The sequence below is a fragment of the Colletotrichum gloeosporioides genome, assembly GCF_011800055.1.
Source record: "Colletotrichum gloeosporioides strain Lc1 chromosome Unknown consensus_10, whole genome shotgun sequence".
Taxonomy (NCBI): domain Eukaryota; kingdom Fungi; phylum Ascomycota; class Sordariomycetes; order Glomerellales; family Glomerellaceae; genus Colletotrichum; species Colletotrichum gloeosporioides.
Window position 1 is genome coordinate 419067 of NW_025544655.1, and position 25685 is coordinate 444751.

Below are 25685 nucleotides of genomic sequence, written 5' to 3' on the forward strand. Positions count from 1 at the left end.
GAGCAAATCCAAGGAGAGATTCAAGGAAAGATCTCAGGACAGATCCCAGGACAGATCCCAGGCGTAACCAACAATTGCAAATTGGACAGTGACCTTGGTGTAAGAATAGTAAATACGAAAAGGGAGAAGGGCAGTGGTGATACCCTAGTGTTACAATAAAAGTTAAACAGCACATGCTTGCCCGGAGGTCTCAAGGTCGCTGCGTGTCAAATTGTATTGTGTCTCCACGCTGACCAGACAACAGAACAGGACACTGGCGCAGTCTTGTCTTCCGGCCTGAAGAGTTACTACGCCGGATGGAAGATATTGCCATGCATGCAGTACGTAATTCCACAAACATGACAGCGTAATGGCGTGCAGATCATGCGTGTCAATTTCCCCGACCAAGACTGGGCCCACATTCACTACTCGCTGGGTTTGAGAAAGGTAGCTTGTGATGCAGTGGCAGTCCAATCAACTGTCCAGTCGTCGGGCCTATCTAGTGTACAAGTATGTGTCGCCGACCAGCAAACCACACGCCCTACGGTCTCGCTCAGATGCTATCCCGCGATGTTCCCCAGCAATGGTTTCACTCGTTTGTGCTCCTCTCTCCGAGGGTAAATGTACAGACATGAATGGAACTTCTTCACATGCGACTTATCCTTGGCGAAGCCGCTCTGTGGCCCTGGGGGTTTGCAGATTTCCCATGTTGCAAACTCCCGTGCTCGCCTTGATATGTTCTTAACCCAACACCGGCCCTTCTCATTTCTTGGTGAAAGCCTTCTGCCTATCGGCGTAGTCCCTCACGATGATGGCGCACGAGGCCTCGCTGCACAGCCTCCTGCGACGCTGCGGGGCCAGCTTCGACGCAAACTCCAGACCGGCGGCGCGCTCGACGGCCTCCAACGGCATCTCAAAGTCGGAGAGCGGCTTCTCGTTGGGGATCACGGCGTTGGGCATCACGAAGGCGCCGATGGCGACGTTGCCGCCGGCCTTGCCGTCCTCCGCGAAAATGACCTTGTAAAAGTGCGTCGGCACGGCGACGTTGGGCGGGTTGCCGATGACCTCGTACTTCGTGTACCACTTGCCGTCGACGGGATCGCGCTTCGGGAGGTACAGCGGGCCGGTGACGATGCGGACGGAGGGGTAGCGCGACGTCAGACGGCGGCAGAAGTCCTCAAAGTGGGCCCAGTAGTCACGGTTGAAGCCGTCGCCGACCTGGGGGCACATGTTTGTGAGGTAGAAGGTGTCGTCCATTGCGCGCTGGGACCACTTGCAGTCGGCGGCGGGGACCTGGTGGCCGCGGTCGTAGCCGCTGCGGAAGTAGTCCTTGAGCTTGGCCTGGAACTTTTCGGGGACGGAGGGGTCCTCGAGGAAGGTGCTACCCTTGCGGTCGCCGCCCTTCTGGGCGAGGGAGGCGGGGGTGATGTGCTCGACGACCCAGTGGGGGTTGCGTGTGCGGCGGTCGAAGCTCGAGATGAGGCCCTCGCGGGGCGCGAGATCGGCGACGGGGCCGGGGAAGCCGTACTGGAAGAGGCCGGCGGGGTCGACGATGGCGCCGGGAATGGCGCCGGGGATTGGCGGGGGCGCCGACGGCAGGGGTGCGTTGGGGTTTGCTTTGTTGTCGAAGACTTGGGAGCCCGGGACGGGGACGGTGGGAGCGGTGGTGAAGGCGTTTGTTGAGGGCGCGGCGGTCATGGGCGCATCGGTGGCGGGCTGCTTGGACCGGAGGCCGTACATGGCTGCTGTGACGGCGGCGCCTCCTCCCGCGCCTAGAGCCGCGACGAGGGCGATGGATGTTGCTTTCGACATGGCGGGCTGGGTCGCGGCCGGTACTCTGAGGGGATTCGAAAAGTAGTTTGTAGGAGGGAAGGAGGACGGAAACCGGGCGCCAGCGTCAGGCGGTTATGACAGCGACGACCACGGGTGTTGGAAGGAAGGGCACGTGGATGTGATCTGGTGGTGGTGTGGTGGATGTCTCAGTTGTGGTTCTTCACGGGACGGGGATCTGGAGCTCGGAGCTGGATAAAATTTTGGGCTTGAGACGGCGCCTGGTCCGGGACGCCGATCGGAAGGAGGAGCTCGTGTGGGGCTTCCACTGCAGATGTCCCGAGCATTTGCCGACAGCTGGCAGGTGCGATGGCGGGGATGAGGAGTGGAAGGATTTCGGGGTGCAGGCTGAGGGGCTGGAATGGGGCTGGCCTCGGTGAGCGTGCAGTCGCTTCACCGAGAGACGAGGCGGGCTCCATGCTCAGAAAAAAAGCGGATGACAAAATGCCAGCCTCCGATTCGCGGTCTGGGCGAGACCCTGCGATGCTCAGAAAGTTTCTTTGGATCCATGGTCCCTACCTGAAATAACGACAGCCGCCAAACCAGCAGCAGTCTTCCCTCCTTTCACATGTGTTGGCATCTCCCTAGCATGCGCTTCGGGCGGCTTCACTGAGCTGGCGCACATCGCCAAAGAGTCACGGGTCTCGAGGGAGTACGAGGATACCCGGCATGTAGCGCCATCCGGGTTCTCAAGCCAAGGCCATGGGTGTGTGTTGTCGACCAGCAGCTTGACTCGCCGCCGGGGGATCCCAACAAAGCGGCTGACAACTTGCATCTTTTGTATGCAGTCTGTTTCTTTCTGAATGACTGCACCTTGTAGAACAAAACAGAGTTTTTGAGAAACATATGCATTCGAATTCGACGCCGTCTTTATCTCATTGAAAGAGCCGCATCGCCTGCTTGTGCACCAAAAGGCAACAAAAGGTGGGTTGCGATCGGGGAGGGTCAGACGGCAAGCTGCAGGCAGGGTAGGGCGGCAGCCAACTGATAACGCGCAGGCAAGGGGAGTCCGAAGTGGAAAGTAGATATGCAAAAGAGAATGGATGGGAAACAAGCTTTGTTTGGGCGTGAGACCTTTTCTTGCCTGAGTAGCTGAGTGACTTGTGTACTGGAGGAGGAATTTTGAGAACCTTGATGGCCTCGGTCCAGTCATGAACAACAGAAGGCCCCAGCCCCCAGCCCACTTCACTACCGCCCATGATCCATCACACAGAAACAACGCAGTGGCTCCAGAAAGCGCCAAATCCAGCGCCTCCGAATCCACTGCTGCGTATAATCCGCGCTGCTGGAAAGCTTAAGGCTGCAGGCGCTCCCATTCTATTTACACCAGTGAAGCCCCCCACCTCTTTGGCTGCGGCCCCAGCGCAAATCTGGAAAGCACGCCGCTCAGCGCCCAGTCCCATTCCATCTTATTGGCAGCCGTCTACATCACTACTCTCCCACCGACAACAATACCCTTTGCTTCCTCCAGCAACCTCTTCGACTTTCCCTATCCCTTTTCCCCTATCTTGCCTACCTCTTTGGACAATCTACCTACGATCAAGGTTTCCAAACGCCTCTCCCGAAATCTACAACATCCCCATACTTATCCGCTCCCGTCTCCCGGGACCCTCGAACCAATATCCCACTCGTCTGGGTCTATTGCGCGCCGCAATACGTCACCCGCTCTCCTGCAGGACGAATCGAAGCCGCCACACCAGCACCTGTTCCCCAGGCACACCTAGGACTCTGGCGACTTTCCTAGATTGGGTCCAACAAATTGCGCTTCAACAAGAAAGACATCAAAACACCATTCGGCTACATGCGCTGAGGATCGCGATCGCAACAGGCAACCATTGGAGGCGCTGAGCCCAAGCCGCCCATCATGAAGGCGACAGAGATTGACAACGATACCAGGGGGTGGATCATGAGTATCGTGAGTGGAATTGGTAGGTGACAAAACTCCATGGACGTCTGAAGTGGAAATTTTGCTGACTGGTGTCTCTCGGCAGCTTGTATCGTAGGCGCGTCCGCCATTTGCATCGACATTTTGGTACGATTGCTACCAGGGCAGCGCAACTTCAGGATACAAGAAAGCAATGTCTTTCTTGCCAGCTCTTTGAGCTTGAGCTTCGGCGTTATGGTATGTCATTCCAGCAGCCCCATGCGCGACACCTCAGAACTATTACTAATACCACTCCCGATCTCTAGCTTTACTCTGCGTTAAACAGCATGCTGCCGTCATCAAAACAGTACCTTAAGGAGGATGGTTACCAAGACCAAAAGGCGGGCTTCATTATGATGGGCTGCTTTATTGGGGGCTTTTTTGGTATACAGGTTATCTCCCGTCTGCTGCACCAGTACATGCCGTCGCATGTGGTTGATTGTGACCACACACACAATGAAGCCGATACTCGGTCACGCAGCCAGAGCAGAAAGACGTCTTTATACTCGGGCAGTCGCCGATCATCGCGACGGCCCTTTGTGGAGAGCATCACTAAGAATGGCCACGCTACCGAGTCCACGCCTCTGCTCAATGGAGAGACGGCGCATGAGAACGGAGGATCCCTGATGCCTAAGGGACATGCTAGGAGCGCCCTGGCCCTCAACACAACACACTCGCACCCGCCGCGGATATCGCGAAGCCGCGGTGCGACGGTGGAAAGGCGACCGTCTATGCTTCAAGTCAAACAGCGAATCGCATCTTTCATGAATGACATGAAATCGAACTGCGATGAGGAGGGCCCTTGCTTTGGGTACTCCGATCCATGCGGCCAGGAATGTTTCAAGCATGTGGCCAACCGTTCAGCGGCTTCCTCGAGACACCCAACTATTGTGAGGACCAGCATTGCACAGCTGTACCCAAATAACCACAGCCATACCGATCTGACAGACTTGGAGGAGAGCGACTCCCAGTGCCATTCACCGATCAGTGGACAGGTACGGACCAGTCGGGCGGCGTCAAGAGAGCCCATGCCATCACGGAATCACGTGGACCACGAAGCGCACGATCATGATCATGGCCATAGTCACAGCCACAACCACAGTCATCATCACGACCATGACCACGCGGCGCACGGCGAGGACGGCGAGGAAGAGGATGTCGAAGGACAACATCATCACCATGTGCCCACGAACGCGTTCATGTCACTCGGTCTGCAAACCTCCATCGCCATTGCACTTCATAAGTTCCCTGAAGGCTTCATCACCTACGCCACGAACCACGCTAACCCGTCACTCGGCTTCAACGTGTTTATGGCTCTCTTCGTCCACAACATCACCGAAGGTTTTGCCATGGCTCTGCCATTGTACATGGCCCTTGGAAGTCGTCTCAAGGCCATGTTCTGGGCCGCCATCCTGGGCGGCCTCAGCCAGCCCCTTGGCGCTGGCATTGCTGTGTTGTGGTTCAAGCTCGCTAATCACACCCACATCAGCCCAACCCCAGTAGCTTACGCCTGCATGTTCGCCATCACAGCTGGCATCATGGTCAGCGTCGGCCTGCAGCTCTTTGTCGAGGCGCTCAGCTTGAATCACAACCGCAACCTCTGCATATTTTTCGGGTTCATAGGCATGGCTCTGCTGGGTATCACTGGCGCCATTGCATCTACGCATTAACGGCATACGGGCTTTCGCATTGGGCATTTTAAGTCATGCTCAAACGGTTCAGGGAGTAACAGGATCGGTTTTTTTGGTTACGGTCGGCACGGGCATACACATATCATACCAAGGCAGGTTTTCGGGTTCGGAAGGCTCCAGTTGTGTTAGAGTCATCACTACCGCTTCGCTGTCATTGGCTTGGTTCGAGTAGACTTGCTAAGCAGCATTCCAGCGGCACATTATAGAGGGGCATCAATTATGGGTATAATGAAAATGAATGATTTCACTAGCGCACTTCGAGGTACCACATTCGTGACCGTAACATCTTGGCTCCTTTGATTCCATTTACATATACATGTGACAAAGCAACAACTTTTAGTGATTCCCCATCCATCAACTTTTGGTGTGGCCTGCGGCCGGGTATCAATACGTCGTCAAAATCATGTGTCCTTTTTCTACGCCATATTTCCCAGCGCCGGATCGACGAAGCGGGTGAAGTCTTCGTCAATGAGGGCGCGCATGGCAGCTTCCTCCTCTTGCCACGTCTGCGGCGGCGTGTTGAAGTCATCTGCGGCACCGATCCAGAAATCGTCGGTCTGGCCCTGGTCGCCACCGGTAAAGTCCGTAACGCCGGGGATGATGCCGTACAGCGGCAGCTCCGGCATCTCACGGTTCTCGCCAAAGGGAGCGGTGCTCATGTCTTCTGAGCTGGGGGTGTCCGCCAGACTCAGGATTGCTGCCTCGACTTGGTCCATCTGCGGAGCCGCAGGGGGGTGGTTCTCGAGGTGGACCTGGAGGTCGTGGTGGCGGATGAAGCGGGCATTGCAGCCTTCAATCGCGCATTGGATGTTCCGCTTCGTGCCGGCGATGTCGTCAATGAGGTTTGACGGTCCCTCGGCGAGTTTAGGTTGCGGCCGCGGCAGACCCAGGTGAACGTGCCGAATGTGCTCTTCCAGCTTCATTTTGCTGATGAAGCCCGCGCCGCAACCCTGCTCGTTCGACCAGCCCTCCAAGCCCGCAGCACCCATCACATCGAGCTCGCCGCAGACGACGCGGAATCCTTCGTGGGCAGTGCGGATGTGCACCGTGAGGTTGTGCTTCTTGGTGAACTTCTTGTCGCATCCCTCCCAGGTGCAGGCAATCGTCTTGCGGGCCTCGACGGAGATGCCAGAGTGCCGCATCTCGACGTGCCGCTCCAGCTCCCACTGGCCGGTGCACTTGAACTCGCAAAAGATGCAGTTCAGGTGTTCCTTGCGGATGTGCGCCTGCAGCAGCGCGAATGAGGTGAAGCCGACCTTGGCGCCGCCCTCCTCGCCGCCGCACTCTTCGCACCAGAACTGCGGCTCGCTGTGTTCCCGCCGAGTGTGGTTCCGCAGGGCGCCTTGAGAGTCGAAGCCGGCGCCGCAGCCCGTTTCCTGGCAAGGATAGGCGTGGGCGCCGAGGTGTTCCGAGCGAATGTGCCGCTGCAGGGTGTTGTGCTTGCGGAAGCTCTGGTTGCACGGGGGGTATTCGCGGCAGCGGAAGCGCTCCTGGCCGGCGTGGACGTCCTGGTGGCGGCGCAGACGGGTTGCCGTCAGGAACGACTTGCCGCAGCCATCGTGGGTACAGGTGTATGCTCGCTCCTGGGTGTGGGAGCCCTTGACATGCTGGCGGAGGTGCTTCTCCTCACGGTAGTCCTTGTCGCAGCCCGGGTAGGTGCACTTGAAGGGGCGGTCGTCGGTGTGGGAGCGCAGGTGGGCGGCCAGGCGGGCGGGACGGTTGAAGGTCTTGTGGCAGTCGGGATAGGTGCAGGGGATTGTCTTGAGGTCTGAGGGGAATTTGCGGGAGCGAGTGGTGAGGGAGGTCTGCCCCGTCAGAACCGTCTCTGCGTCGGCGTTGGCTGTCGAGGCGGAGTTGCTGGCCGTGTCGTCGAAGTCATCGTCGCTGAGGGCTTCCCGGGCGTCATGTTAGTGAGAAAAAAAAGTTTGGCTTACACCCAATTGCCAGATATGTGCGTACCAGTGCCGGTGCCTTCGGGATCTTCAATCTTGGACCTCTTTGGTTCCGAGACGAGGGCAGCCTCTGAAGCCTTCCTTTTCGTCATGGCGAGCGATTGAGGAAGGGCATGCCTTCCTTGACGATGGGTTGAAAAGTATCGTCTCGGAAACCAGCTCGTGAACTTATTTCTGGCAGAATATCGTCAGGCGGTGAGACGAAATTTTGTGCGCTCACCAGCCACAATGGGGAAGCCGGGGTCTCCTCGGTCCGGATAAGCATTTTCTGGTACTGATAAGGCTAGTGAAGACCCACATGCCAGCTACTGAATCGCAGCCTCGTCAATAATTTTTTACGGCTGGATCCAGCAGAGTCAACTCGTCCCTCCCCGCGACACCTACAATTACGCGACGGAAGCTCGACCACCATCCAATTCCACTACGGCATCCTTCAGTTAATTGCAATCACCATCGATAAGAAACATGTCTGACTTTGGCGACGATGATGTCGGCGGAGGGTACGTCCAGACAGATTGTCTGCATTGAGGAAGAAACGCGACTCTAACGATTGGCAGCGACGAGCCCATGTACGAGGACGAGGCCGCCGACTACTGGGATCCCGAGGTCCCCGTTGAGGACGAGGAGGTTGGCCGCGCCGAGGGCGACGAGGAGGACGCAGACAACGTCGTCGTGTCGGGCGACCCCTCTGCTGCGGCGAACTCTGGCAAGGGCAACGAAAAGAGCCACCGCGACAAGAAGATCCCCGATGACCAGCGCACGACCACGCCCTACATGACAAAGTACGAACGCGCCCGTATTCTCGGCACGCGCGCTCTGCAAATCAGGTACGACGGCGCCATCCTTTTCCCACTTCACGATGCAGGCCATCGGTCGACACTTTTGCTGACGCGGGGCCTGTTGTAGCATGAATGCGCCGGTACTCGTCGACCTGGAAGGTGAGACGGATCCTCTTCAGATCGCCATCAAGGAAATGCGCGAGAAGAAGATTCCTCTTATCGTGCGCCGATACATGCCGGACGGATAGTAAGTGTTGACCCCGGATGACCCCCAACCCAACCCAATCCAACCCCCGCCCCCCAGCCCTGCAGTCCACGCAAGCCTGCCCGGATGGACGATGCCGTGAGCGACGCAGGCTAACCGAACGTCAGCTACGAGGATTGGACTTGCGAGGAGCTCCTCCAGTGAGAGATCTTGGCTTTCTTTACCCGGGGCAAGAAGAAGACTACGCGACTAGATGCAAGGCACTTATACCCATCCCCTATTGTCGTTGCCTGAAGGATAGTCAGATTCCCGAAGCTGCGCCCCTTCTGCGTCTACTCTCTTCCGGAGATGTCGGCTCTGTCAGAATGCACAGGACAACGAGAACAAAGCTCGAGGAGACAAAAAGAAGAAGCAAACCCAACCACAACTTATAAAAAGAAGACACCAAAAGCAGTGTACTTTATTTGATTTGCATTGAGCGTGGCGTTCTCTAGGCAATTGGATTTCATCAAACTCTAAACACACAAGAAACAAAATTACATATCCGCAGTGAGGAAAACCAGATCCCCGCCCCATGGCATTCTTTTTTTGGGATGTTGCTCTCGTCGTGGATTGCAGTGCAGCGGCGGGTTCGTGAGAAACAGGATTACGTGTTTCCTCGGATCGTCGCTTCGAGTGGCCGCCTGCAGTGTAACGGGTGGGAGCGAGAGTGGTCCGGGGGGACAAACACTGAGACCCCTCCCAAGGAACCCAAAGCACCTGCCCAACACGGCCGGTCTTGGCGAGTCAGACAGCACAAGCACCGATCTTGCATCCCATCCCGGGCCGCCTGCCGCCCGCCTTCCGGAGACCAGAGACCGGACCCGCCCCGGAGGACTTTGTGTGAATTGCGATCGGCACAGAACAAAACGTCGCCAACAGCCAAGCCACTCCCCGTCGTCCGAATTACACGCGTAAGGTTTTGCCAGGTTCCCGTCTTTGGACATTTACGGGTCCTCGTTAAGTCGTTAGGGAATAGGGAGAATTACTAACGCACCTCATGTAGATTGGCAGAGAAGGTTAACAAAAGAAGGTTGCCAAGACGGCTTCCTAACACTGCTTGGGAGCCACTTTTAATTGTTGCTTATGGCCGTCGACATGGGTGCTCTATCTAGCTTGAACTTCGATCTGAAAGCCAAGTGCAGCCGATCCGCGGTAAACACCTTCTGCAAGTATGCTTCAGCCAGCGTTGCTTACTGTCTTGGCGATGACGATAAGAGCCGTCTTGGTGAGTTGATATCGTCAACTCTTTCGATGTTCGGCTCGGTCTCTCGCTCGTTCCCGCGAACGAGCCTTGACAGCGCGGGGAAACAAACGGCTAGTAACCGAGCGAAATCCTCGCTTCTGACATTTCTCGTCGTCGTCTTCATCATTTTTCTGCTCGGACCTCAGGGGATGGGCCTGTTGGTTGCGTAAGACACTACTCATTCTTTCCCCGCCATGCAATAGAGGAGTAGCAGAGATTGCAACGCGCCCACCGCCTTGATAGGAACCCTCCGCTTCACGGGACTCATCCGCTGCAGGTGATTCGGCTCGGTCGTGACGAAAACAAAAAGTGTGCCCTTACCAGTGTAGGGCACTCTCTTTGGCTTATCCCCCACACTGTTCCCGAACGCGAAAGGAAGCGAAGCGGGAGGCTCAACTTATCCGGGCCTGTCAAAGACGCTTATCTCGTCACTCGGCTCGAAGCTGTGTGTGTTGCTTCGCCTCAGACTCCGGGATCCATACCATGCTACCACGTTGGTCTTGTCAGTACAGACTTCTCTTGGCCCGCCTCAGGCCTAGCTTAGACTACAACCTCACAACCTTGACCCGTTTCTTTCTTTCTCCCCCCCCCTCCTCTAGAATAGAAAGCAGTGGATAAGGACGTTACGTGTCGAGCGTCGACGTGCGCAATCGCCATGAGTTCTCTGAGGTGTAGCGATCCCCTGGTTCGTAGGATTGGGGGCGCCGACTAGCTGGGTAGCTCTGCAGCAGCGAGCACACCATCTTTTCGGCAACGACGCAGCGGGAGCTGTCAAGAACGAGGATGTGAAAGGCTTGTTTTCCGGTGATCGTCACCGCTGCTTAGGCCCGTCTCGGGCTTGGCTCGCAGATCGTTCTCGATATAAAAGAGCCTCAGAACTTCTCGTCGAAGGGAGAGAAAGATAATTTGGGCCAAGCCAGCACGATACGAGCCGACAACGCCTCTCGTTTTCTTTTTAATACCAATACATTTAGCCAAACGCTCGCTTCTTGGCTATAGTCTTAATTTGTTGCCGCCTTCTCATCGTTCACGATGCTTCCCCCGTCTTCCATCCTCGCGGCGGCCGCTCTGCCGCTCCTGCTGGCGCAGTCTGCGTCTGCTCGTGTCATGCCGCGGGCGACGAACTACACCCAGGAGGCCGTCGACTCGGGTGAAGCACTCTCGGATCTTCATGCACAGGCCTACAACAACGCTCTTGCGCGCCTGGCTGCGAATGGCACTTCCCAGTGCACCAAGGACAACGTCCGCGTTCGCCGTGAATGGTGTGTTGCTATCTAGCTTGCCTTCTCCTTCCCCTTGACGAACGATGTAAGTTGCTGACCAAGGTCGATTCGACAGGAGAAACATGCCTGGCGAGGACCGTATCGCTTACACGGATGCCGTCACCTGCCTTCAGTCCAAGGCTCCCCTTTACACCGACATCGCCGGCTCCAAGTCCATGTTTGACGACTTCGTGGCCCTGCACCAGAACATGACTGGCTACGTCCACATGTCGGTAAGTACTCACAAACTATCTCCAGATATCCTGCCCGCTGACTTACCTCTCCAAGGCCACGTTCCTCCTCTGGCACCGCTACTACATCCACACCTATGAGGAGAAGCTCAGCACCGAGTGTGGCTACACGGGTAAGTCAACCATAGAGTCCCCTCTTCTTCAACAGCGACTGACGCAAGCCCAGGAACGCTCCCCTACTGGGAATGGAGTCTCGACGGCGATGACCCGGCCTCCAGCCCGATCTTTGACGGCTCTGCGACCTCGATGGGCAGCGACGGCGCCTACGTCGCGCACGACGGCCTCGTCCTCAACAGCACCGAGCAGGTCATCACGCTGCCCGCCGGCACCGGCGGTGGTTGCGTGACGTCGGGCCCCTTCACCAACATGACGGTGCACCTCGGCCCCGAGGCGATGCCGAACCTCGGCTCCGTGGTGTCCAACAACTCGGACACCCCGACGGCGGACAACCCGCGCTGCCTGAAGCGCGACCTCAACGGCGCCGTCCTGCGGACCTGGGCGAGCTTCCGCAACGTCACGGACCTCATCACGGAGAACGACAACATTGAGTGGTTCCAGGGCATCGCGCAGGGCCAGACCAACTATTCCGGTCTCGGCCAGCTGGGTGTCCACGGGGCGGGACACTATGCTTTCGGGTTGGATCCCGGTTCTGACGTCTACATCAGCCCTGGTAAGTTTGGAGAGGCTAGATTGCTTGGTGAGGGACGTTGTTTTTTTAGCTGACGAGTTTCTTGATAGGCGACCCGGTGTTCTACCTCCACCACACGCAGCTCGACCGTGTCTACTGGCTCTGGCAGAACCTGGACTGGGAGAACCGTCAAGTAAGTCTTGCGCTTTTTAAGGGATGACCAGAAGGGCTGACTGAAACCTAGACCATCTTTGGCACCGGCACCATGGAGAACAGCCCTCCCAGCTCGGTGGTCCAGCTCGACGACCTCCTTGACTTGGGGCCGCTCAACGACAAGGTTTCCCTCAGGAACGCGATGGATACCATGGCCGGGCCGTTCTGCTACATCTACGCGACAGACTAAGCTGTCAATTCTTTTTCTCTCTTTTACCTTTTCTCTCTCTTGTTTTCTCTACTTTCCTTCATTCTTCTTCTGGGATCGGCATAGTGTCAGGTAGTCATTCGTTCATGGGCGGCATCACCTTGTTCTCTGAAAGTATCGGGCTCAGTTGCATTCTGTAATTGGCGGCGGGGAGACACGGCACCCCATCTCCTTTGTAAAGGGTGACCTAGCGGGATTAATGCGAAGCCAGCTCGGGGCGGTAATGGCGGAATAGCATAGCGTGGTTGGGCCGCAAAGCTGTGTTAGAGCATCAGATGGAGCGACGTGCGAATTCAACAAGGCGTTTTGGACAAATGATACGAGTCAAGTGCCTTTAACACATGTGCGTCTAAAGAGCAGGTGGCTTGACACAGAAGCAGACTGTGCCGGAATTCCCTCCGGGAATGCGAAGCGTGATGGCGTCTGCAGTGCTGAGCGAATGATAAGATTGAAGCTGGACCTGCGCGCGGCTTGACGGTTGGCCACCCTTGCGGACGTAGTTCTCCGAGGCTTTCTCATTGTGAGGGATGCCTTGCCTTCTCAGCAACCCGGGCATGCCGGCCGCCCGGGCATGACGTTCGTGCCGTCGCGGACAAACGTACGGAGGTGCCACACTGCGGCCTGTCGACCGAGCGGCGCCCCCCTTTTAGCCCGGTTCGTCAGGTATATCGGCATCGCGATGAACGCTTCACCAAGTTCGAGCGAGCGACAGTGGGCCTGTCCGACTTCATGCCTTGGTGGTCGATCTGTAAACACGGGATCTTCCTGCGAGAAAGAGAGAAGGTTGGCCAAGCTGGGGTGTATGTGCAACGCGACTGGCTGATGTGTGCATCTGCTGTCAGAATCAAACGACCAACGGCGACTAGTCCGAACCCGAGTCGACCGTCAAATGTCGTGCGTGTTCCGTCTCACCATTTATTCCAGGTCCTTGGCGCCTCGACTCCGAGAGATCCGTCGCGAGTGAGGCAGTCGAGTGAGGCTTTCGCAGGCTGTTTTCCCATGAGGTGTCTGAATTTCACGGTTTCTCGTCCGAACGCGACGTCGACCATGCTGTCTGTGGCTTGGTCTTCCACGAGTTCGTCAGGTGGTATTCTTCGTCTCCTCCTCCCATTACTCGACTCGCTGCGTGTCCGCTTGGACTCCAAGATCTCTGAGCTCCATCCCATCGACAAAAGTCTATGACAGGACAGCATGAACCACTCAGATGCTAGAAATGCACCGGCAGCAACGGACCTGACACGTGTGACCATGGGTTGCGCCTGCTCGACGCGTACTGTCGAAGATATCAGCTATTGCTGGACATCGCCAGCTTCGGGGTTCACCCGGCGATGTTTTCGGCGTGCGTCCCGTCCCTTCGGTAGGAGCCGATCGCTTGAGGACCCATCGGCTGCCCGATAGCCAACGCCTTGCCCGGTGGATAAAACCCAGAAAAGACGGCACCGATGCTGGTATGCCCGGAGCGATGCAGCTTTGACATCTTTGCAAGTACATGGCCTCGACCAGCGACTATCAATGGAAGTAAAAGAGTTTGGAGGGTGGACGCCATGTCCGTCAAACTGCCTGCCACCTCGTCGAATCATCTCTCTTAATGCGATATCCGCCCTCGCAAAAGGAAAGGGAGTCAGTCAATCCTTGGCCAACCAGCTCACATGTTGCCCAGTGCTGGGAGGAAAGATGCGTATGTGCCTAAAGTCGATATACACCAAACCACCATGCAGAGTTTCAATGCCTTGGGCCGGGTGTTTGACTTTCCGCGCTCTGAGCCTCTTTCCAAGGATCTTCGTGGAAGCCATGAAGAGGAAAAGAATGAATAATTATGTGTTTGAGTGGATGGATGGAGGGATGGTAGTAGGTATTGGGGAAAGGTTGAGTTGGGGAAGCATCATTTCAGGGAAGAGAGCTGTAGAATGCACCTTGACGGGCTGGGCTGGGCTGCTTACAATCCGCTGAAAGCTTAGGCGGGCTGCGTGCCGCTGGGGAACATGGTGTGCCAGACCAGGCGTTCCCCTCCATGCCAATGACGCACCCAGCTGAGCTCTCCGGTCCCGCACGCAATGCGGGGTTCGTCGCAGCATGAGCGAAAAGACCACCACCAAAATAATGTAATGCACCCACCCACATAGTAGCCGCTACCTATCATGGAAGAGGTACCTTTTCCCGGATGGCTTTACCACCTTTGGCATGTACACGCCCGGGTTTCCGAAGGGTGCCGTTGGATTTTGTGAGCGTCGGATGCGCTACCGAGGCCGATGTCGACCAACAATTCCTCGGAGAGCTGGCAGTGACAGCTACCTACCTTCAACATGGTGTACCGTTTTTTTACCTTTACCCCTCCTTGGCCTAGACATGCATGGTGGGGTAGAATCAGCATCATCACGACCAGGTCAACGGTCAATGGCAGAAGACGCAGAGACCGTACCTCGACTCCTCAGCACCGTCTCTGGGCCTACACACGGCCAAGGCCGTCCGTCCTCCACTTTGGCGAGCTTGACCCTCTCCGATCTGATCTCAATGGACATAACTCGGTGTTTTATTTATTAGACGCCCTCCGATGCCACCTCTTGATACCCAAGGGCCCTTGTACTACTCCTCTTTAACTTCCAGGCCATAGAATAATTCCAGCTTTTCCCCCTCAAAATCTCCTTCTCTTCTTCTCATCAATCTCTCTCCCTCCTCTCTCGCCACTTCATTGCTTCTTTGATTCTGCAAAATAAGCAGCACATCATACATCATATATACCCCAGCTTCCAATTGCAATCGATACCCCCAAACCCCATCTCGTCACACAAAGAGATTAATCCAACCGCCAAAATGTCCGGCTTCACAACCAAGGCAACCATCACCTCCTTCGGGGGCCAGCTCCTCAAGCTCTCCCACAAGTCCAACACCACCGGCACCGACATGGCCGTCAACCTCTACCTGCCCCCGCAGGCCACCACCCGCGCCGTCCCCGTCCTCTTCTACCTCTCCGGCCTGACCTGCACCCCGGACAACTGCACCGAGAAGGGCTTCTTCCAGTCCCAGGCCTCGGCCCGCGGCGTCGCCATCGTCTACCCGGACACCTCCCCGCGCGGCCTCGACCTCCCCGGCGAGCGCGACAGCTGGGACTTTGGCGAGGCCGCCTCCTTCTACGTCGACGCCACCCGCGAGCCCTTCCGCCAGAACTACCGCATGGAGACCTACATCACCAAGGAGCTGCCCGAGCTGCTCTTCCGCGAGTTCGCCGGCAAGCTCGACCGCGCCCGCGTCTCCATCACCGGCCACTCCATGGGCGGCCACGGCGCCCTGTCGCTCTACCTCCGCCACCCCGGCATGTACCGCAGCGTCAGCGCCTTCGCCCCCATCGCCAACCCGAGCAAGTGCCCCTGGGGCGAGAAGGCCTTCAGCGGCTACCTCGGCGACGACCGCGCCGAGTGGGCCAAGCACGACTCGACCGAGCTGCTCAAGAACTGGAGCTACGGCCCCCTCAACGCCCTCATTGACGTCGGCCTCGGTGACAACTTCTACATCCAGAAGCAGCTTCTTCCCGAGAACTTCGAGAAGGTCGCCAAGGAGAAGAACATTGGTGGTCTGTCCCTGAGATACCACTACGTGAGTTCAGCCGTGAATATGAATAATGGGTGACGGTGTGAAGCTGATAACAAGCAGGGCTACGATCACTCCTACTTCTTCATGGCCTCCTTCGCCAAGGACCACGTAGACCACGCCGCCAAGCACTTGGGTCTCGGCTCCGCCTGACTAGAGGGCCGGAACCAAAGACTGTAAAGCAAATAAATGAAACCAATCACCTCGAGGTTTGCGGCTTGGAGCAGTAGGCGAGGAGAAGGAAGGAGTATACCATAAATCGTATGTGCGGTGGGACGGAAGGGAACATGTATTGCGCGCGCGTAATTGAACAAGTTAGTTTTTGAGTAGTATGCCGCTGCTGCTGAGATTCTTTGAATTTAAGAACAATAGCCGACGTATCATCCACCCGTTTCCATCGTAACCTTCGTGAAGAAAACCAAATGCCAACTATTTCCGCGCCCACGCGACCCCTTCTTTTTTGGGACTCGTAGGGCAACACATGTGTATGCCTCCCAGCACGAGAAAAAAGGGGTACCGCAAAGCAAGAACGCCAGCGCCGGTACGAATGAGCAGCGCCCGCCATGATGGGAGTATAAAGTCTAGAAGCATGCAAGTGCAAGAAACGAGTCCGGGAAAAGCGCCTAACTGATCCGTCTCTCCACCTCGGGACTCAAGCCTTCCTTCTCCAGCTTCGCCCGCATCTCCGCGTCCGCCTCCTTGCGGATCCGGTTGAACGCCAGCTTCTCGAAGCGACTGAGCGCCTTCCACCAATGCTGCCCGGCCTCGTGCTCGCCGATACGTTCCAGGAGATCCGCCGTCTTGAGTCGTACCTCGCGGTCCTTGTGGAAGAGACCGAGGGCGATATAGAACAGTCCAGCGTGAGACTCCGGTGCGACGCTCAGAAGCAGGCAGATCTCATCGTAGGAATGGACATATTTGGAGAACTGAACATAAATCTCCTTGCTCTGCATCGGATTGAGCCGCTGCGTGCGCAGTCGGTCGTGCATGTGGTGGAGGTCGAGACCCTTGAGCGGCCTGACCTGGTACATCTGTGCGAGATCCTGAGACGGTTAGTCCACAGCCTTGCCGCGCCACAACGACGGTTTCTTTCTCTTACCTGGATGAAGCTGTAGTAACTCCTCGTGTTTCTCCAGCCCTCAATTCTTGTCACATTACCCGCAAGTTCCTTGTGTTTTGACTGCTCATCCGGCCACACGTAGCCGTGACCGTTGATGCCGATGGATCCCATCTCCAACTCATCGCCGCCAATGTAGAGAGCGCTCGCGCCGTACACGCTCTCCTCAAAGGCGGCCGCGATTCGGGTGAACTTGATCACCCAGTCTCTCCACTTGGCGCGTATCACCCTCTCGCCGTGCCTTGCAGCAATACTCCTCAAGACGTCTTGCATGAATGCCGCGTCGCCCGTGAGATCACTCTCAGCTGCAACCTTGGATGTGCCCCCGACGAGTCCGGCATAAGACGGATTCTGCTGCTGAAAGTACACCATCCCCTCTGTGACCGGCGCGGGGTCAATCTTGCTACTGATCTTGACACGCCCCGTGGGCAGGTCGCACAAGACATCCCACCATTCAGGGTGCAACTCGAACGTCGGATTGGTAACGCCCGCAATGAAGCCAGGTACGTTGAGCAAGTCGTCAATTTTGGTTAGATCCGTGTAGGGGAATGCATGTCGCGTGAAGCCCCTCAGCGTACCACCGGATGCCAAGGCGCACGCAGCCAGAACTGCCTCCGCAACCTCGCCCGAAGGCATGTTATGGCCCAGGAAAATCACTCGCTTTTGCGTCAACAACGCATTGACCAGCACGATGATCGGGTGTGTATGCGGGCCATTCGTCGTCAACTGCGGGTGCAACGGGAACGGTTGTGGTGACTTGCCCTGAGGCTCTGAGAATTTCTGGATGAGCTTGACCAGGGAGAAGTCGCCTACGGTTTCCGGCATGACGGCTACCGGGACCTTGATTGGCACCGGAATACCCTTGTACATGACCTTGCTTTCGAACTCATGCGTATCCCGGGGCACTGAATATGTCGAGCCGAGTTCGATGTGCGCTTTCGTTCCCTTTCTCGAGACGCCTGGCATTTTTGGAGGCTCCCGGCTCGCGTCAAACGGTTGGTCGCTGATGTGCTCGCCACGGTCCTCGGCCATGCGCATTTGAATCATTTGCTCAAACTTCTCCACAAACAGGTCTTTGTTGTCACTGGCTTGCAGCAGGTGTCTCTCGAGCAGGCTCAGTTTCGGCATGAGGGACAGGTCCATGGCGTTCACAGCGTCGTACAACATGGCCAATGTTTCGGGTACTGGAGCCTTGAAGTACTCATCCAGGGCTAACAGGAGAAGGGGCTGGAAACGGTTCAGTCCTGTGAAATCACACAACAATGGACAGGGAGGCATCTTACCTTGTAAATGTGCAAGAATGGATGCCTGGTGCAGATGGCCATGGCCTTGACCACAGCACCTCTCTTGACCGTCTTGTCTTGTTTAGTATTGACCAGATTCAGCACATAGATTAGCGGTGGCCCTTCTCCCCCTTCCGGCTCGTCGTCGTCGGTCTCGTCATCGTCATAATCGTCCAAGTCGTCCAAGTCTTCCTCGTCTCCCAGGTCCTCGCCCTCGTCTTCCTCGTCAATGATTCCAGCTGCGCGGTTCCTCAGCCTCTTGCGCCTTCGTTTCCTGGCCTCCTTTGCCTTGCGCTCCTCGTCTTCCTCTTCCTGACTCGTATCCTTGTGCAAGAAGAAAATGGTCCAGTCCTGGTTGCGTACGTGGGCTTGATCGGGTAACATGAGCTCCGCCAACATGTGTTCGTCGCCAGTTATGGAGACCGGGTACTGGTGCTCCATGACCGGACCTCGGTCAATATCGAAAGAGGCGACCAGAATGTATTCGACATGATTCTCGGTCGAGCCCCGCGGGTACTGAGAACGCAACTTGCGTGGGGGGTGCGCATCGGGGTTGTAGCGGCGCGGGGCAGAAAGCGACGAGTGCTGCGACGACACACCGGTGGAGGGCGTCTTGGACTTTGAGCTGGGGTTCGAGGAGCGGTCCGTCTCGGCGATAGGCGGCGGCTGAGGGGATCGCGAGGGGCGAGAAGTGTTGGACATTTGCGAGGGGGATCTCGAGGCGGAGCCGGTAGGGAAACTGGAGAGCGAAGTCCGACGACTGGGCCAGGGGCCGTTGGGCGATTGATATTGCTGGGTGTTGGAGTAGTTGCGCGTGAGGAACGGCAGCGCGGTCTGTGTTGAAGCCATGTTGAAGAGGGCCGCACTGCTAAATTGCGGAGCAGTTCAAATCGATAAATGGGGGGGATCGAGGCTTGCGCAGGCTGCCGGTAGGCAGAGCCATCCAATGCACTGCAGTGTCGAGGTCCGTCCGGGGAGGTGCAGCGATGCGAAGTAGATTTGGCTGTCTGCGACAATGCGACAGTGGGAGGGCGTTGGCGGCGGTGGTCGCAGGAGCGGTTTAACGACGGCTTGCGGCAGCCAGATACATTCGACGAGAGTCCGAGTGCGACATGAATGATGCGACCGAGAGGGAGGACGTCTGGTATCGAGTACGGCGTCCGCAGTATCGTCGGGAGTCGGGAGGCGAGTTGGATGGTGGTTGTAAGGTAAGGCACTCCTGTCCTGGGGAGAGCCAAGTGCGAGTCGTGGGGTCCCGAGATGCAAGATAGAGATAGGGAGGGCGACTGTTCGGCAGTGTAGGTAGAGTGCGAGGGAGGGCAGGCGGGAGGTATTATTGGCGCTGTATCCTGTAGGGACTCCCAGTCAGTCAGGGACCTAGGTGCGGCACCTCAGCTTTACAAGAAGGCAGGCTAGGCGGGAAAAAAGCAGCTGGTACCTAGCCGTAGGCGTGCCTTTTGCGGTGTTCACTTGTATTTCCAGGCAGGGTAGCGCGCGGAGGCGTTCTCAGACGACAGCCGGATGCGCTCTTCGAAACGTCAGATCCGGGCAGTGACTGGCGCACACAGGCAGACGCTGGAGAGGGAAACAGGATCGCCCTCGGGGAATGGGAGGCAACAGAGAAGGGATATCCTGCTCGTTTAATGTCAATGCGTTGGAAGAGAACGGCACCGAGACACCATCTGCTACGACGTTTGGCCTGGTCTTTTGGGTCTTTTCTGTTCCCGCCTACTTAGTAAGGTGAGGTAAGAAGGGCACATGGTCAGTCAGTCCATGGGTTCCATGGTGAAGGTGGTAGTGGCCGTCGCTGGTGGCCTTCTTGGTGGTGTAAGGACCTTGTAGAACTCCTGACAGGGGCTGGTTTAAGGTGTGGTGCTTCTTTTTCCTATTTTTTAAAATTGTGCAATCCAATTCGATCCCCCACCGGCACGAACAACACGCAGCTAAATGCGCCAGAAGCAAGGTACGCCTCTTTGGACCAAACAGCGCGTCTGATTGAAGATGGAGGGAGGTCTGCCCCTGATGGACACTAAAAAGGGGGAGGGTTGCCCGTCTGTGGTTGGTGCCCACGCTGCGCCGGTGTGGCTCTCCGCGTGTCGCCCAAGCAGGTCGCGGGTCGCAGGTGAGGGACAAACTAATTAGTCGTCGTTCCGTGGTTACGGATATACTATGTGTGCAGAATCTCAGAGTCAGGTCGGTATCGCTCTCTGCCTCGCCCGGTAAGTTTCGCGGTCCACGGGCACAGCAGTGAGCTGAGTGTACCTACGGATATCACCTTAAGGAACCAACCTTGAGTTTGTTCCTTCACTTACCCTTACTTTGGCACTGCATATCGTAGCTGAACAGACACACAGACACAGTCTGTCCGTCCGTCAGTCAGGCCAGAATGCCAGATGGACAGCCCGATGGCGGCGTGCGCGGGCGGGCAGCTCACGGGCAGACGAAACAAAGAGACAGGTGGTAGGCGGAGTACGGGGTTAGATACCTCTACTTGGTACTCTACAGTCCGCAATTGACGCTGAGGGGAGGTGTACATGCCGCAGCAACATACCACAGTAAACCACTGACTGCGTCTTCCATTGTCCGTGGCTATCGCCGCAAAGGAGTGGGCTTCGGCCGGTGGCAGTGGGCAGTGCCTGCGAAAGCGCCGACGAATGCGTACGTAGCTCTGCTGATCCTGATGAACGATCACTGATGCCGCCTGATTATGTATCGACTTTCCGACAACTCCCCCTCAGTGCTATGAGAAGCAGGTTCCCACGTTCCCAAGTCCCCTCCTTTTCCCTTCCCCTTTCCACGTTCTCCCCCCGCCCCCTTGTCCTCCCTCCTTTCCCCTTTTGATGTTCCCGGTGGCCCATGCTGTCGCACCCAACCTAAAATGCGCCTAGCGCCGAGGGTCCTGACGTGAAACCCCTGTGGCTGGTGGCACGCTTTCGGCAATTTGATTTCTTGAGCCACAAGCCACCAGCCACATCTGAGTGCCCCACGTCAGACATGGCCCATGCGTCGCGGGATGCTGCTGCAAGGCTGCGGTTGTCGTGGAAAAGGCGCCTCTGTTTACATTCGACCCCAAATCAGCCTTCGTCTTGTGGCTGGATCTGACCGCTTCCCAAGTGACATACGCCGCCAGCTTGGCTCTAACACGAAACCAACATCCATCGGCTCTATCCAACACTTGTGCGCAGTTTTTGATCTTGCCATTGCTTTTCCCCACGTCCTGCAGCATCACTGCCACCCTCTCAGACGTGAACCAACGCCTCTTGGCCTCTCCATATTTCGCATTGTTTACTTTGGTGCCAAGTGGGCGCGCGGCATCAGACTTCCTGAGCAAGGCATTCCCTATTTCCCACCCACCACATCTATTTTCGCCCCAAAAGCCCTCATCATGGTAGGCCAGGGTCCATCTCACGCGTCGAATCGCCTCGAGGAGCGCATGAATTTTGACGTCGAGAATCCACAGGCAATGCCCGCTGGCTATAAACCTTCCCCACTAGGACCATATGGCTCTCCGCGCAGCTCACCCTTCCGACGACCAGAGTCTCCAGCATCGCCTTCTGCTGTGCGCCAAGCCTCGACACAAGTCACCCCGTCCGGATCACCGACCAAGGCGTCCTACGCTACCAACAACGGGCGATTCGGCAACCCAACCACTCCGACAGAGACAGTCGAGAGCCGTACACCGAGAGTGCGCACGCCCACTGGCGGCGAGACCAACAACATCATGACCTCGCCCATCGCTGCGCGGCCAGCGTTGAAGAAGAGCGTCAGCCACGGCGGCGCCATTGCGCAATTGCAACCTGCTCAAGTCAGAACACTCAGAGAAGGATTTGAGATTCTGGATCGCGACAGCGACGGCATCATTAACAGAGACGATGTGGCGGACATGCTGAACCAGCTGGGTAAGTCGACGATGTGACCGCTCTGCTTCGCTTGCACTGTTTGACACTTTCAAGGCCTGCCATCCAACGCATCAGATGTAACACATTTCTTCCCGCCGTCCGCACCTCAGACGATGACGATGGCGGCCTTTCTCAACTCTCTAGCCACGATGATGGCCTCTCTATCCCACCAATCCGAGCTTCTCTCCGCCTTCTCCGCGTTCGACGACGACGACAGTGGCCAGATCAACCTGAACGAGCTGCGAGACGCGTTGCTAAATACTGCGCCAGAGCCTGGCGAACGTCCGCTGACGGAGGCCGAGGTCGAGAAGGTGATTGAAGGCTTCACGGGCCGCAGGGCGTTCAGTCGCAGCATGCAGGGCGGATTAGGCAAGCGCGGCGAGGTCTTTAGGTACCAAGATTTTGTCAACTCCATCATGGGCTCCTCCAACACGGCATCAGAGCCTAACTCGGCCGAGGGATCGGAGGACTGAGGCTACAAAACAAGAAAAGTCTATGGCGCAGGGGAGATCGGGGTGTGACGACATTGGGCGAGCAATATGTGGAGACGAAGCTTGCCGTAACCGCGGGGAGGGGAAACGAGCACAATTAAATGGAAACGGAGGGATTGACGAACAGATTTGGACATGACTTGCACTGTATTTTTATTCATTGGGAAATAATCAAAGGACACTGATCCGCGGATCACGGAAAGTGTCAGGAATAATTTCGGCTTCGTTTCACAGCATTTCGCGCCAAGAGAGGTAGGCCTGTTTGGCGCCAGGTAACAAGCCGTTGCGGCAGGCGCCCATTGTGACGATGACTTGACGTCGAGTGACCGGGGACAGATCCCACAGAGGCCAAAGCCGGGGCGGGGGATCAAGGGCTGTTCCGTCGAGGACGATTCCACATGCAACGACGGTGTCTCTTCTCAAGACATGGGGATTTCAGTGTAATGGAAAAGGCTGGGACGCAGGCCGTTGAGGGCAGTGCATGCACGTATTCTGCATCCGCTTCAACTTGCATCCAGAGGGGTTCTGGGAAGACCCGCTGGACTGCGTAATAACCCTGGCCACGGTGGCCTTGAGCGGCAATCTGGACTTTGGGATGGGCAATTTGAATGGGCAAGCCGAGGGGGTGGTGATGCCATCAGTTTGGTTTAGGGGGAGGCTGGGAGATGCACATCACCTCAGCGAGGAGGCCACTCGGGGCCACTCACAGGGCAGTCTGCAGCGGCCTGCCTACCTGTACATACAGCATGCAGCAGCAGCAACGGCAGCAGCTGGCAGGGCACCTCTAATTTTTTTATTTTATTTTTTAGTCAAGGGGCCGGCGGCAGTGACCGGGACATGGGGTGTTCCGAGCTTTCACATTGATTTTTCAGGGACTTTTTCTCAGTTGCGGTCGGTGCAGGTGGTCGGGTGCCATTCAGCAACCAGCACCTTCGGGCGGTTCGGCGGCCCAAGGTGACAGCGGTCAATGGCGGGCGCTGATTGGGCGTATCTCGCAGGGTCCGGGACGGAGCCCCACCGAACCTTCTCGAACCGGCCCGCTGGGATGCAGCGGACTTGAAGAGCAATAGCCGTTTGTTGCAAACGCCTCGATATGCCGATTTAGCCTGTATCCCGAACCTTCCTAAGCAGCAGCGGCACGGGTATGGCAATTTGGGCTGTAAGTAAAGGCAGATGCACAATAGGTAGCCTGAAAACTCAGCGTCTGCCGGCCGGGCTGCGTTTTCCATGTTACTCGCGTGCCGCTGTACGACAGCTTGGCTACAGTGTTTCCCTGCTTCTTCCTCTTCTGCTCTCCCCCTAAAAGCCTCGGAGTCGGTGAAAGGAACGTGCTCAGCATTATCTCATCCTCGACGTCTGATATCCGCCGTGTCCCGACAGTCAGGAAGGGCAGCTGTGGTCCCCCTGCAAACGCCATGACGCTGTCGTCCCTGGGCCCTGGAGCTGGAGGACCCTCCAATGGAGGTTGAACACACGAAAAGCTCCTCTTTCTCGGGATCAGGTCTAGTCACTATCCTGGTCTATTTCTAGCCAGTACAGTTGAGGCCTGCGTCGGTCGCCGGGAGGATATGACATGGCCCCCGACGAACCTAATACTTTGCGCGTGATGCGCCATTGGTCCGCCGAGGGCGACTGCGAAATCACGGTGGCTAGGAAACGAGACAGGAGAAAGACGAACAACAGCGAGTAACACTCCTCTCCTCGTCGTCCGCAGACCAGTCGTCCGACGATCTCTTCATCCACCGCTGTGCAGGTAGGTAAACAAGTCGACGACGTCTTGGCCTCGCCATTGGCTCTCTGGCGGCTGCGAGTAGTCATCGGGAGACGGGACTGGACCGTTTGGACAAGCTTCCTGTGGGGATGTGTGGCGGCGGCCGGTCTTGGTTACATCAACTGCACGCACAGCGCACGCGACTCTGCAGGTATCAGATACACGTTTTGCCGGCCGCGGGCGCCCAATGGCAAAGGCCAAGTGCCATGCCCAGGCGAGACAGGCAGTTGGTCGACATGGAGATGTCAGTTGTCTCTGGCAGGCTGGTTTGGTTTGGTTCTTGGGAGAGATCCTCCTCGCGGACAGGGCTGGGGAGGAGCAGAAGCACCGCCTGGAACAGCTGCAAGGGCGAGCAACAGCAGTCCCCGCCAGCTGGTGTCATGGGGATAATGGGTGTAAACTGTTGTAATTGGCAGCGCTGGGTTGTGTGCTATGTAAAATATACATGGCCGTCCATCCACATCACGCACGCCCAGGCGAGCACATGGGCGTCCAGGGCCTTGTACAGTCTCCGTCTTCCCCGTATCCATAGGTACAGGGCGGGCAGAGAGAGAGAGAGAGAGAGAGACGGAGAGAGGAGAGGCAGGAAGGGGAAGAAGAAAAAATTGTGCACAGCTGATAAATCGATCAAGTCCCCCGGGCGAGCAAGGCTCGTCTCGCTTGTTGTTTGGGATTTTCCGTTATTTCGTCTCTCAGGATGACATCTGAAAAGCAACTTTGTGCAATCTCCATCTCTAGCTATTGTTGCTGCTGCTGCCACTGAGCTTCTGCTTGCTTGCTTGCTGCTGCTGCCTTACCTTGGCTTCTTTTACCTTGCCTTACCGACGTTTACCTGCCTCCACCGGGTTCCCGTCCCCTACCCCTCTATCTTTTGCCTGTCCGCCTCTCAGGCTTTCTCGAGCACCTCCTCCAGCCCGTCAAGTCTCCTCCAGTGTCCACTCCCCAAGTGCCAATGGGCTGTGTGTCTTCTGGCTGAGCCTCCTCTCTTCCTAAACCTTACCTTACCTGCCTGGGCTTCCTTCCTCTCTCTCTTTCCCGCCTCTCCTTCTGCGCGCCCTCGCCCTCGCCCTCACCTTACCTCTACCTCGCCTTTCCGAGAGCCCGCGCTGTCCTTCTCTCACTCCTTCTTCCTCCTTCTCTCGTCCTGCTCTTCGACTTTTTGTTGTTTTCTTGAGCTTCTTTTGCCTTTGCAGCCCCCAAAAGCAGCAGACAAACGCTTGCCTGCACCATCCGAACCCTTCCCGCATTCCACTCCCCGAGACAAGGTACAGCTGCCTTCACCCGGGCGCACCCAAGGTCCAAAGGAAAAGGAACCTTGAGCGCAGGAAAAAA

The 25685-nt window shown here is 56.9% G+C and overlaps 8 protein-coding genes across 8 annotated transcripts; 5 read left to right on the forward strand and 3 right to left on the reverse strand.

The window, feature by feature from the left end:
• Nucleotides 1-741: 741 nt before the first annotated feature.
• GCG54_00006665 (Mitochondrial nuclease) lies at nucleotides 742-1791 on the reverse strand (the record flags this gene model as incomplete). The annotated part of the gene is made up of 1 exon (XM_045406664.1): nucleotides 742-1791. One exon carries the CDS (start codon nucleotides 1789-1791, stop codon nucleotides 742-744), a length of 1050 nt encoding a protein of 349 aa, XP_045269916.1.
• A 1882-nt stretch (nucleotides 1792-3673) lies between these two features.
• GCG54_00006666 (Zinc-regulated transporter 3) lies at nucleotides 3674-5403 on the forward strand (the record flags this gene model as incomplete). The annotated part of the gene is made up of 3 exons (XM_045406665.1): nucleotides 3674-3737; nucleotides 3801-3931; nucleotides 4000-5403. 3 exons carry the CDS (start codon nucleotides 3674-3676, stop codon nucleotides 5401-5403), a joined length of 1599 nt encoding a protein of 532 aa, XP_045269917.1.
• A 437-nt stretch (nucleotides 5404-5840) lies between these two features.
• GCG54_00006667 (uncharacterized protein) lies at nucleotides 5841-7468 on the reverse strand (the record flags this gene model as incomplete). Its single annotated transcript, XM_045406666.1, has 2 exons — nucleotides 5841-7315; nucleotides 7384-7468. The coding sequence occupies 2 exons, from the start codon at nucleotides 7466-7468 to the stop codon at nucleotides 5841-5843; spliced, it is 1560 nt and encodes a 519-aa protein (XP_045269918.1).
• A 373-nt stretch (nucleotides 7469-7841) lies between these two features.
• GCG54_00006668 (DNA-directed RNA polymerases I II and III subunit RPABC2) lies at nucleotides 7842-8564 on the forward strand (the record flags this gene model as incomplete). The annotated part of the gene is made up of 4 exons (XM_045406667.1): nucleotides 7842-7876; nucleotides 7934-8203; nucleotides 8283-8402; nucleotides 8528-8564. 4 exons carry the CDS (start codon nucleotides 7842-7844, stop codon nucleotides 8562-8564), a joined length of 462 nt encoding a protein of 153 aa, XP_045269919.1.
• A 2113-nt stretch (nucleotides 8565-10677) lies between these two features.
• On the forward strand, nucleotides 10678-12189 carry GCG54_00006669 (Tyrosinase-like protein orsC; the record flags this gene model as incomplete). Its single annotated transcript, XM_045406668.1, has 6 exons — nucleotides 10678-10907; nucleotides 10984-11140; nucleotides 11166-11271; nucleotides 11325-11828; nucleotides 11897-11979; nucleotides 12031-12189. 6 exons carry the CDS (start codon nucleotides 10678-10680, stop codon nucleotides 12187-12189), a joined length of 1239 nt encoding a protein of 412 aa, XP_045269920.1.
• Nucleotides 12190-15018: 2829 nt separating this feature from the next.
• On the forward strand, nucleotides 15019-15945 carry GCG54_00006670 (S-formylglutathione hydrolase; the record flags this gene model as incomplete). The annotated part of the gene is made up of 2 exons (XM_045406669.1): nucleotides 15019-15798; nucleotides 15856-15945. The coding sequence occupies 2 exons, from the start codon at nucleotides 15019-15021 to the stop codon at nucleotides 15943-15945; spliced, it is 870 nt and encodes a 289-aa protein (XP_045269921.1).
• Nucleotides 15946-16415: 470 nt separating this feature from the next.
• On the reverse strand, nucleotides 16416-19041 carry GCG54_00006671 (Protein mesA; the record flags this gene model as incomplete). Its single annotated transcript, XM_045406670.1, has 3 exons — nucleotides 16416-16835; nucleotides 16892-18136; nucleotides 18193-19041. The coding sequence occupies 3 exons, from the start codon at nucleotides 19039-19041 to the stop codon at nucleotides 16416-16418; spliced, it is 2514 nt and encodes an 837-aa protein (XP_045269922.1).
• Nucleotides 19042-21205: 2164 nt separating this feature from the next.
• Nucleotides 21206-22564, forward strand: GCG54_00006672 (Myosin regulatory light chain; the record flags this gene model as incomplete). Its single annotated transcript, XM_045406671.1, has 2 exons — nucleotides 21206-22091; nucleotides 22146-22564. The coding sequence occupies 2 exons, from the start codon at nucleotides 21206-21208 to the stop codon at nucleotides 22562-22564; spliced, it is 1305 nt and encodes a 434-aa protein (XP_045269923.1).
• Nucleotides 22565-25685: the final 3121 nt, after the last annotated feature.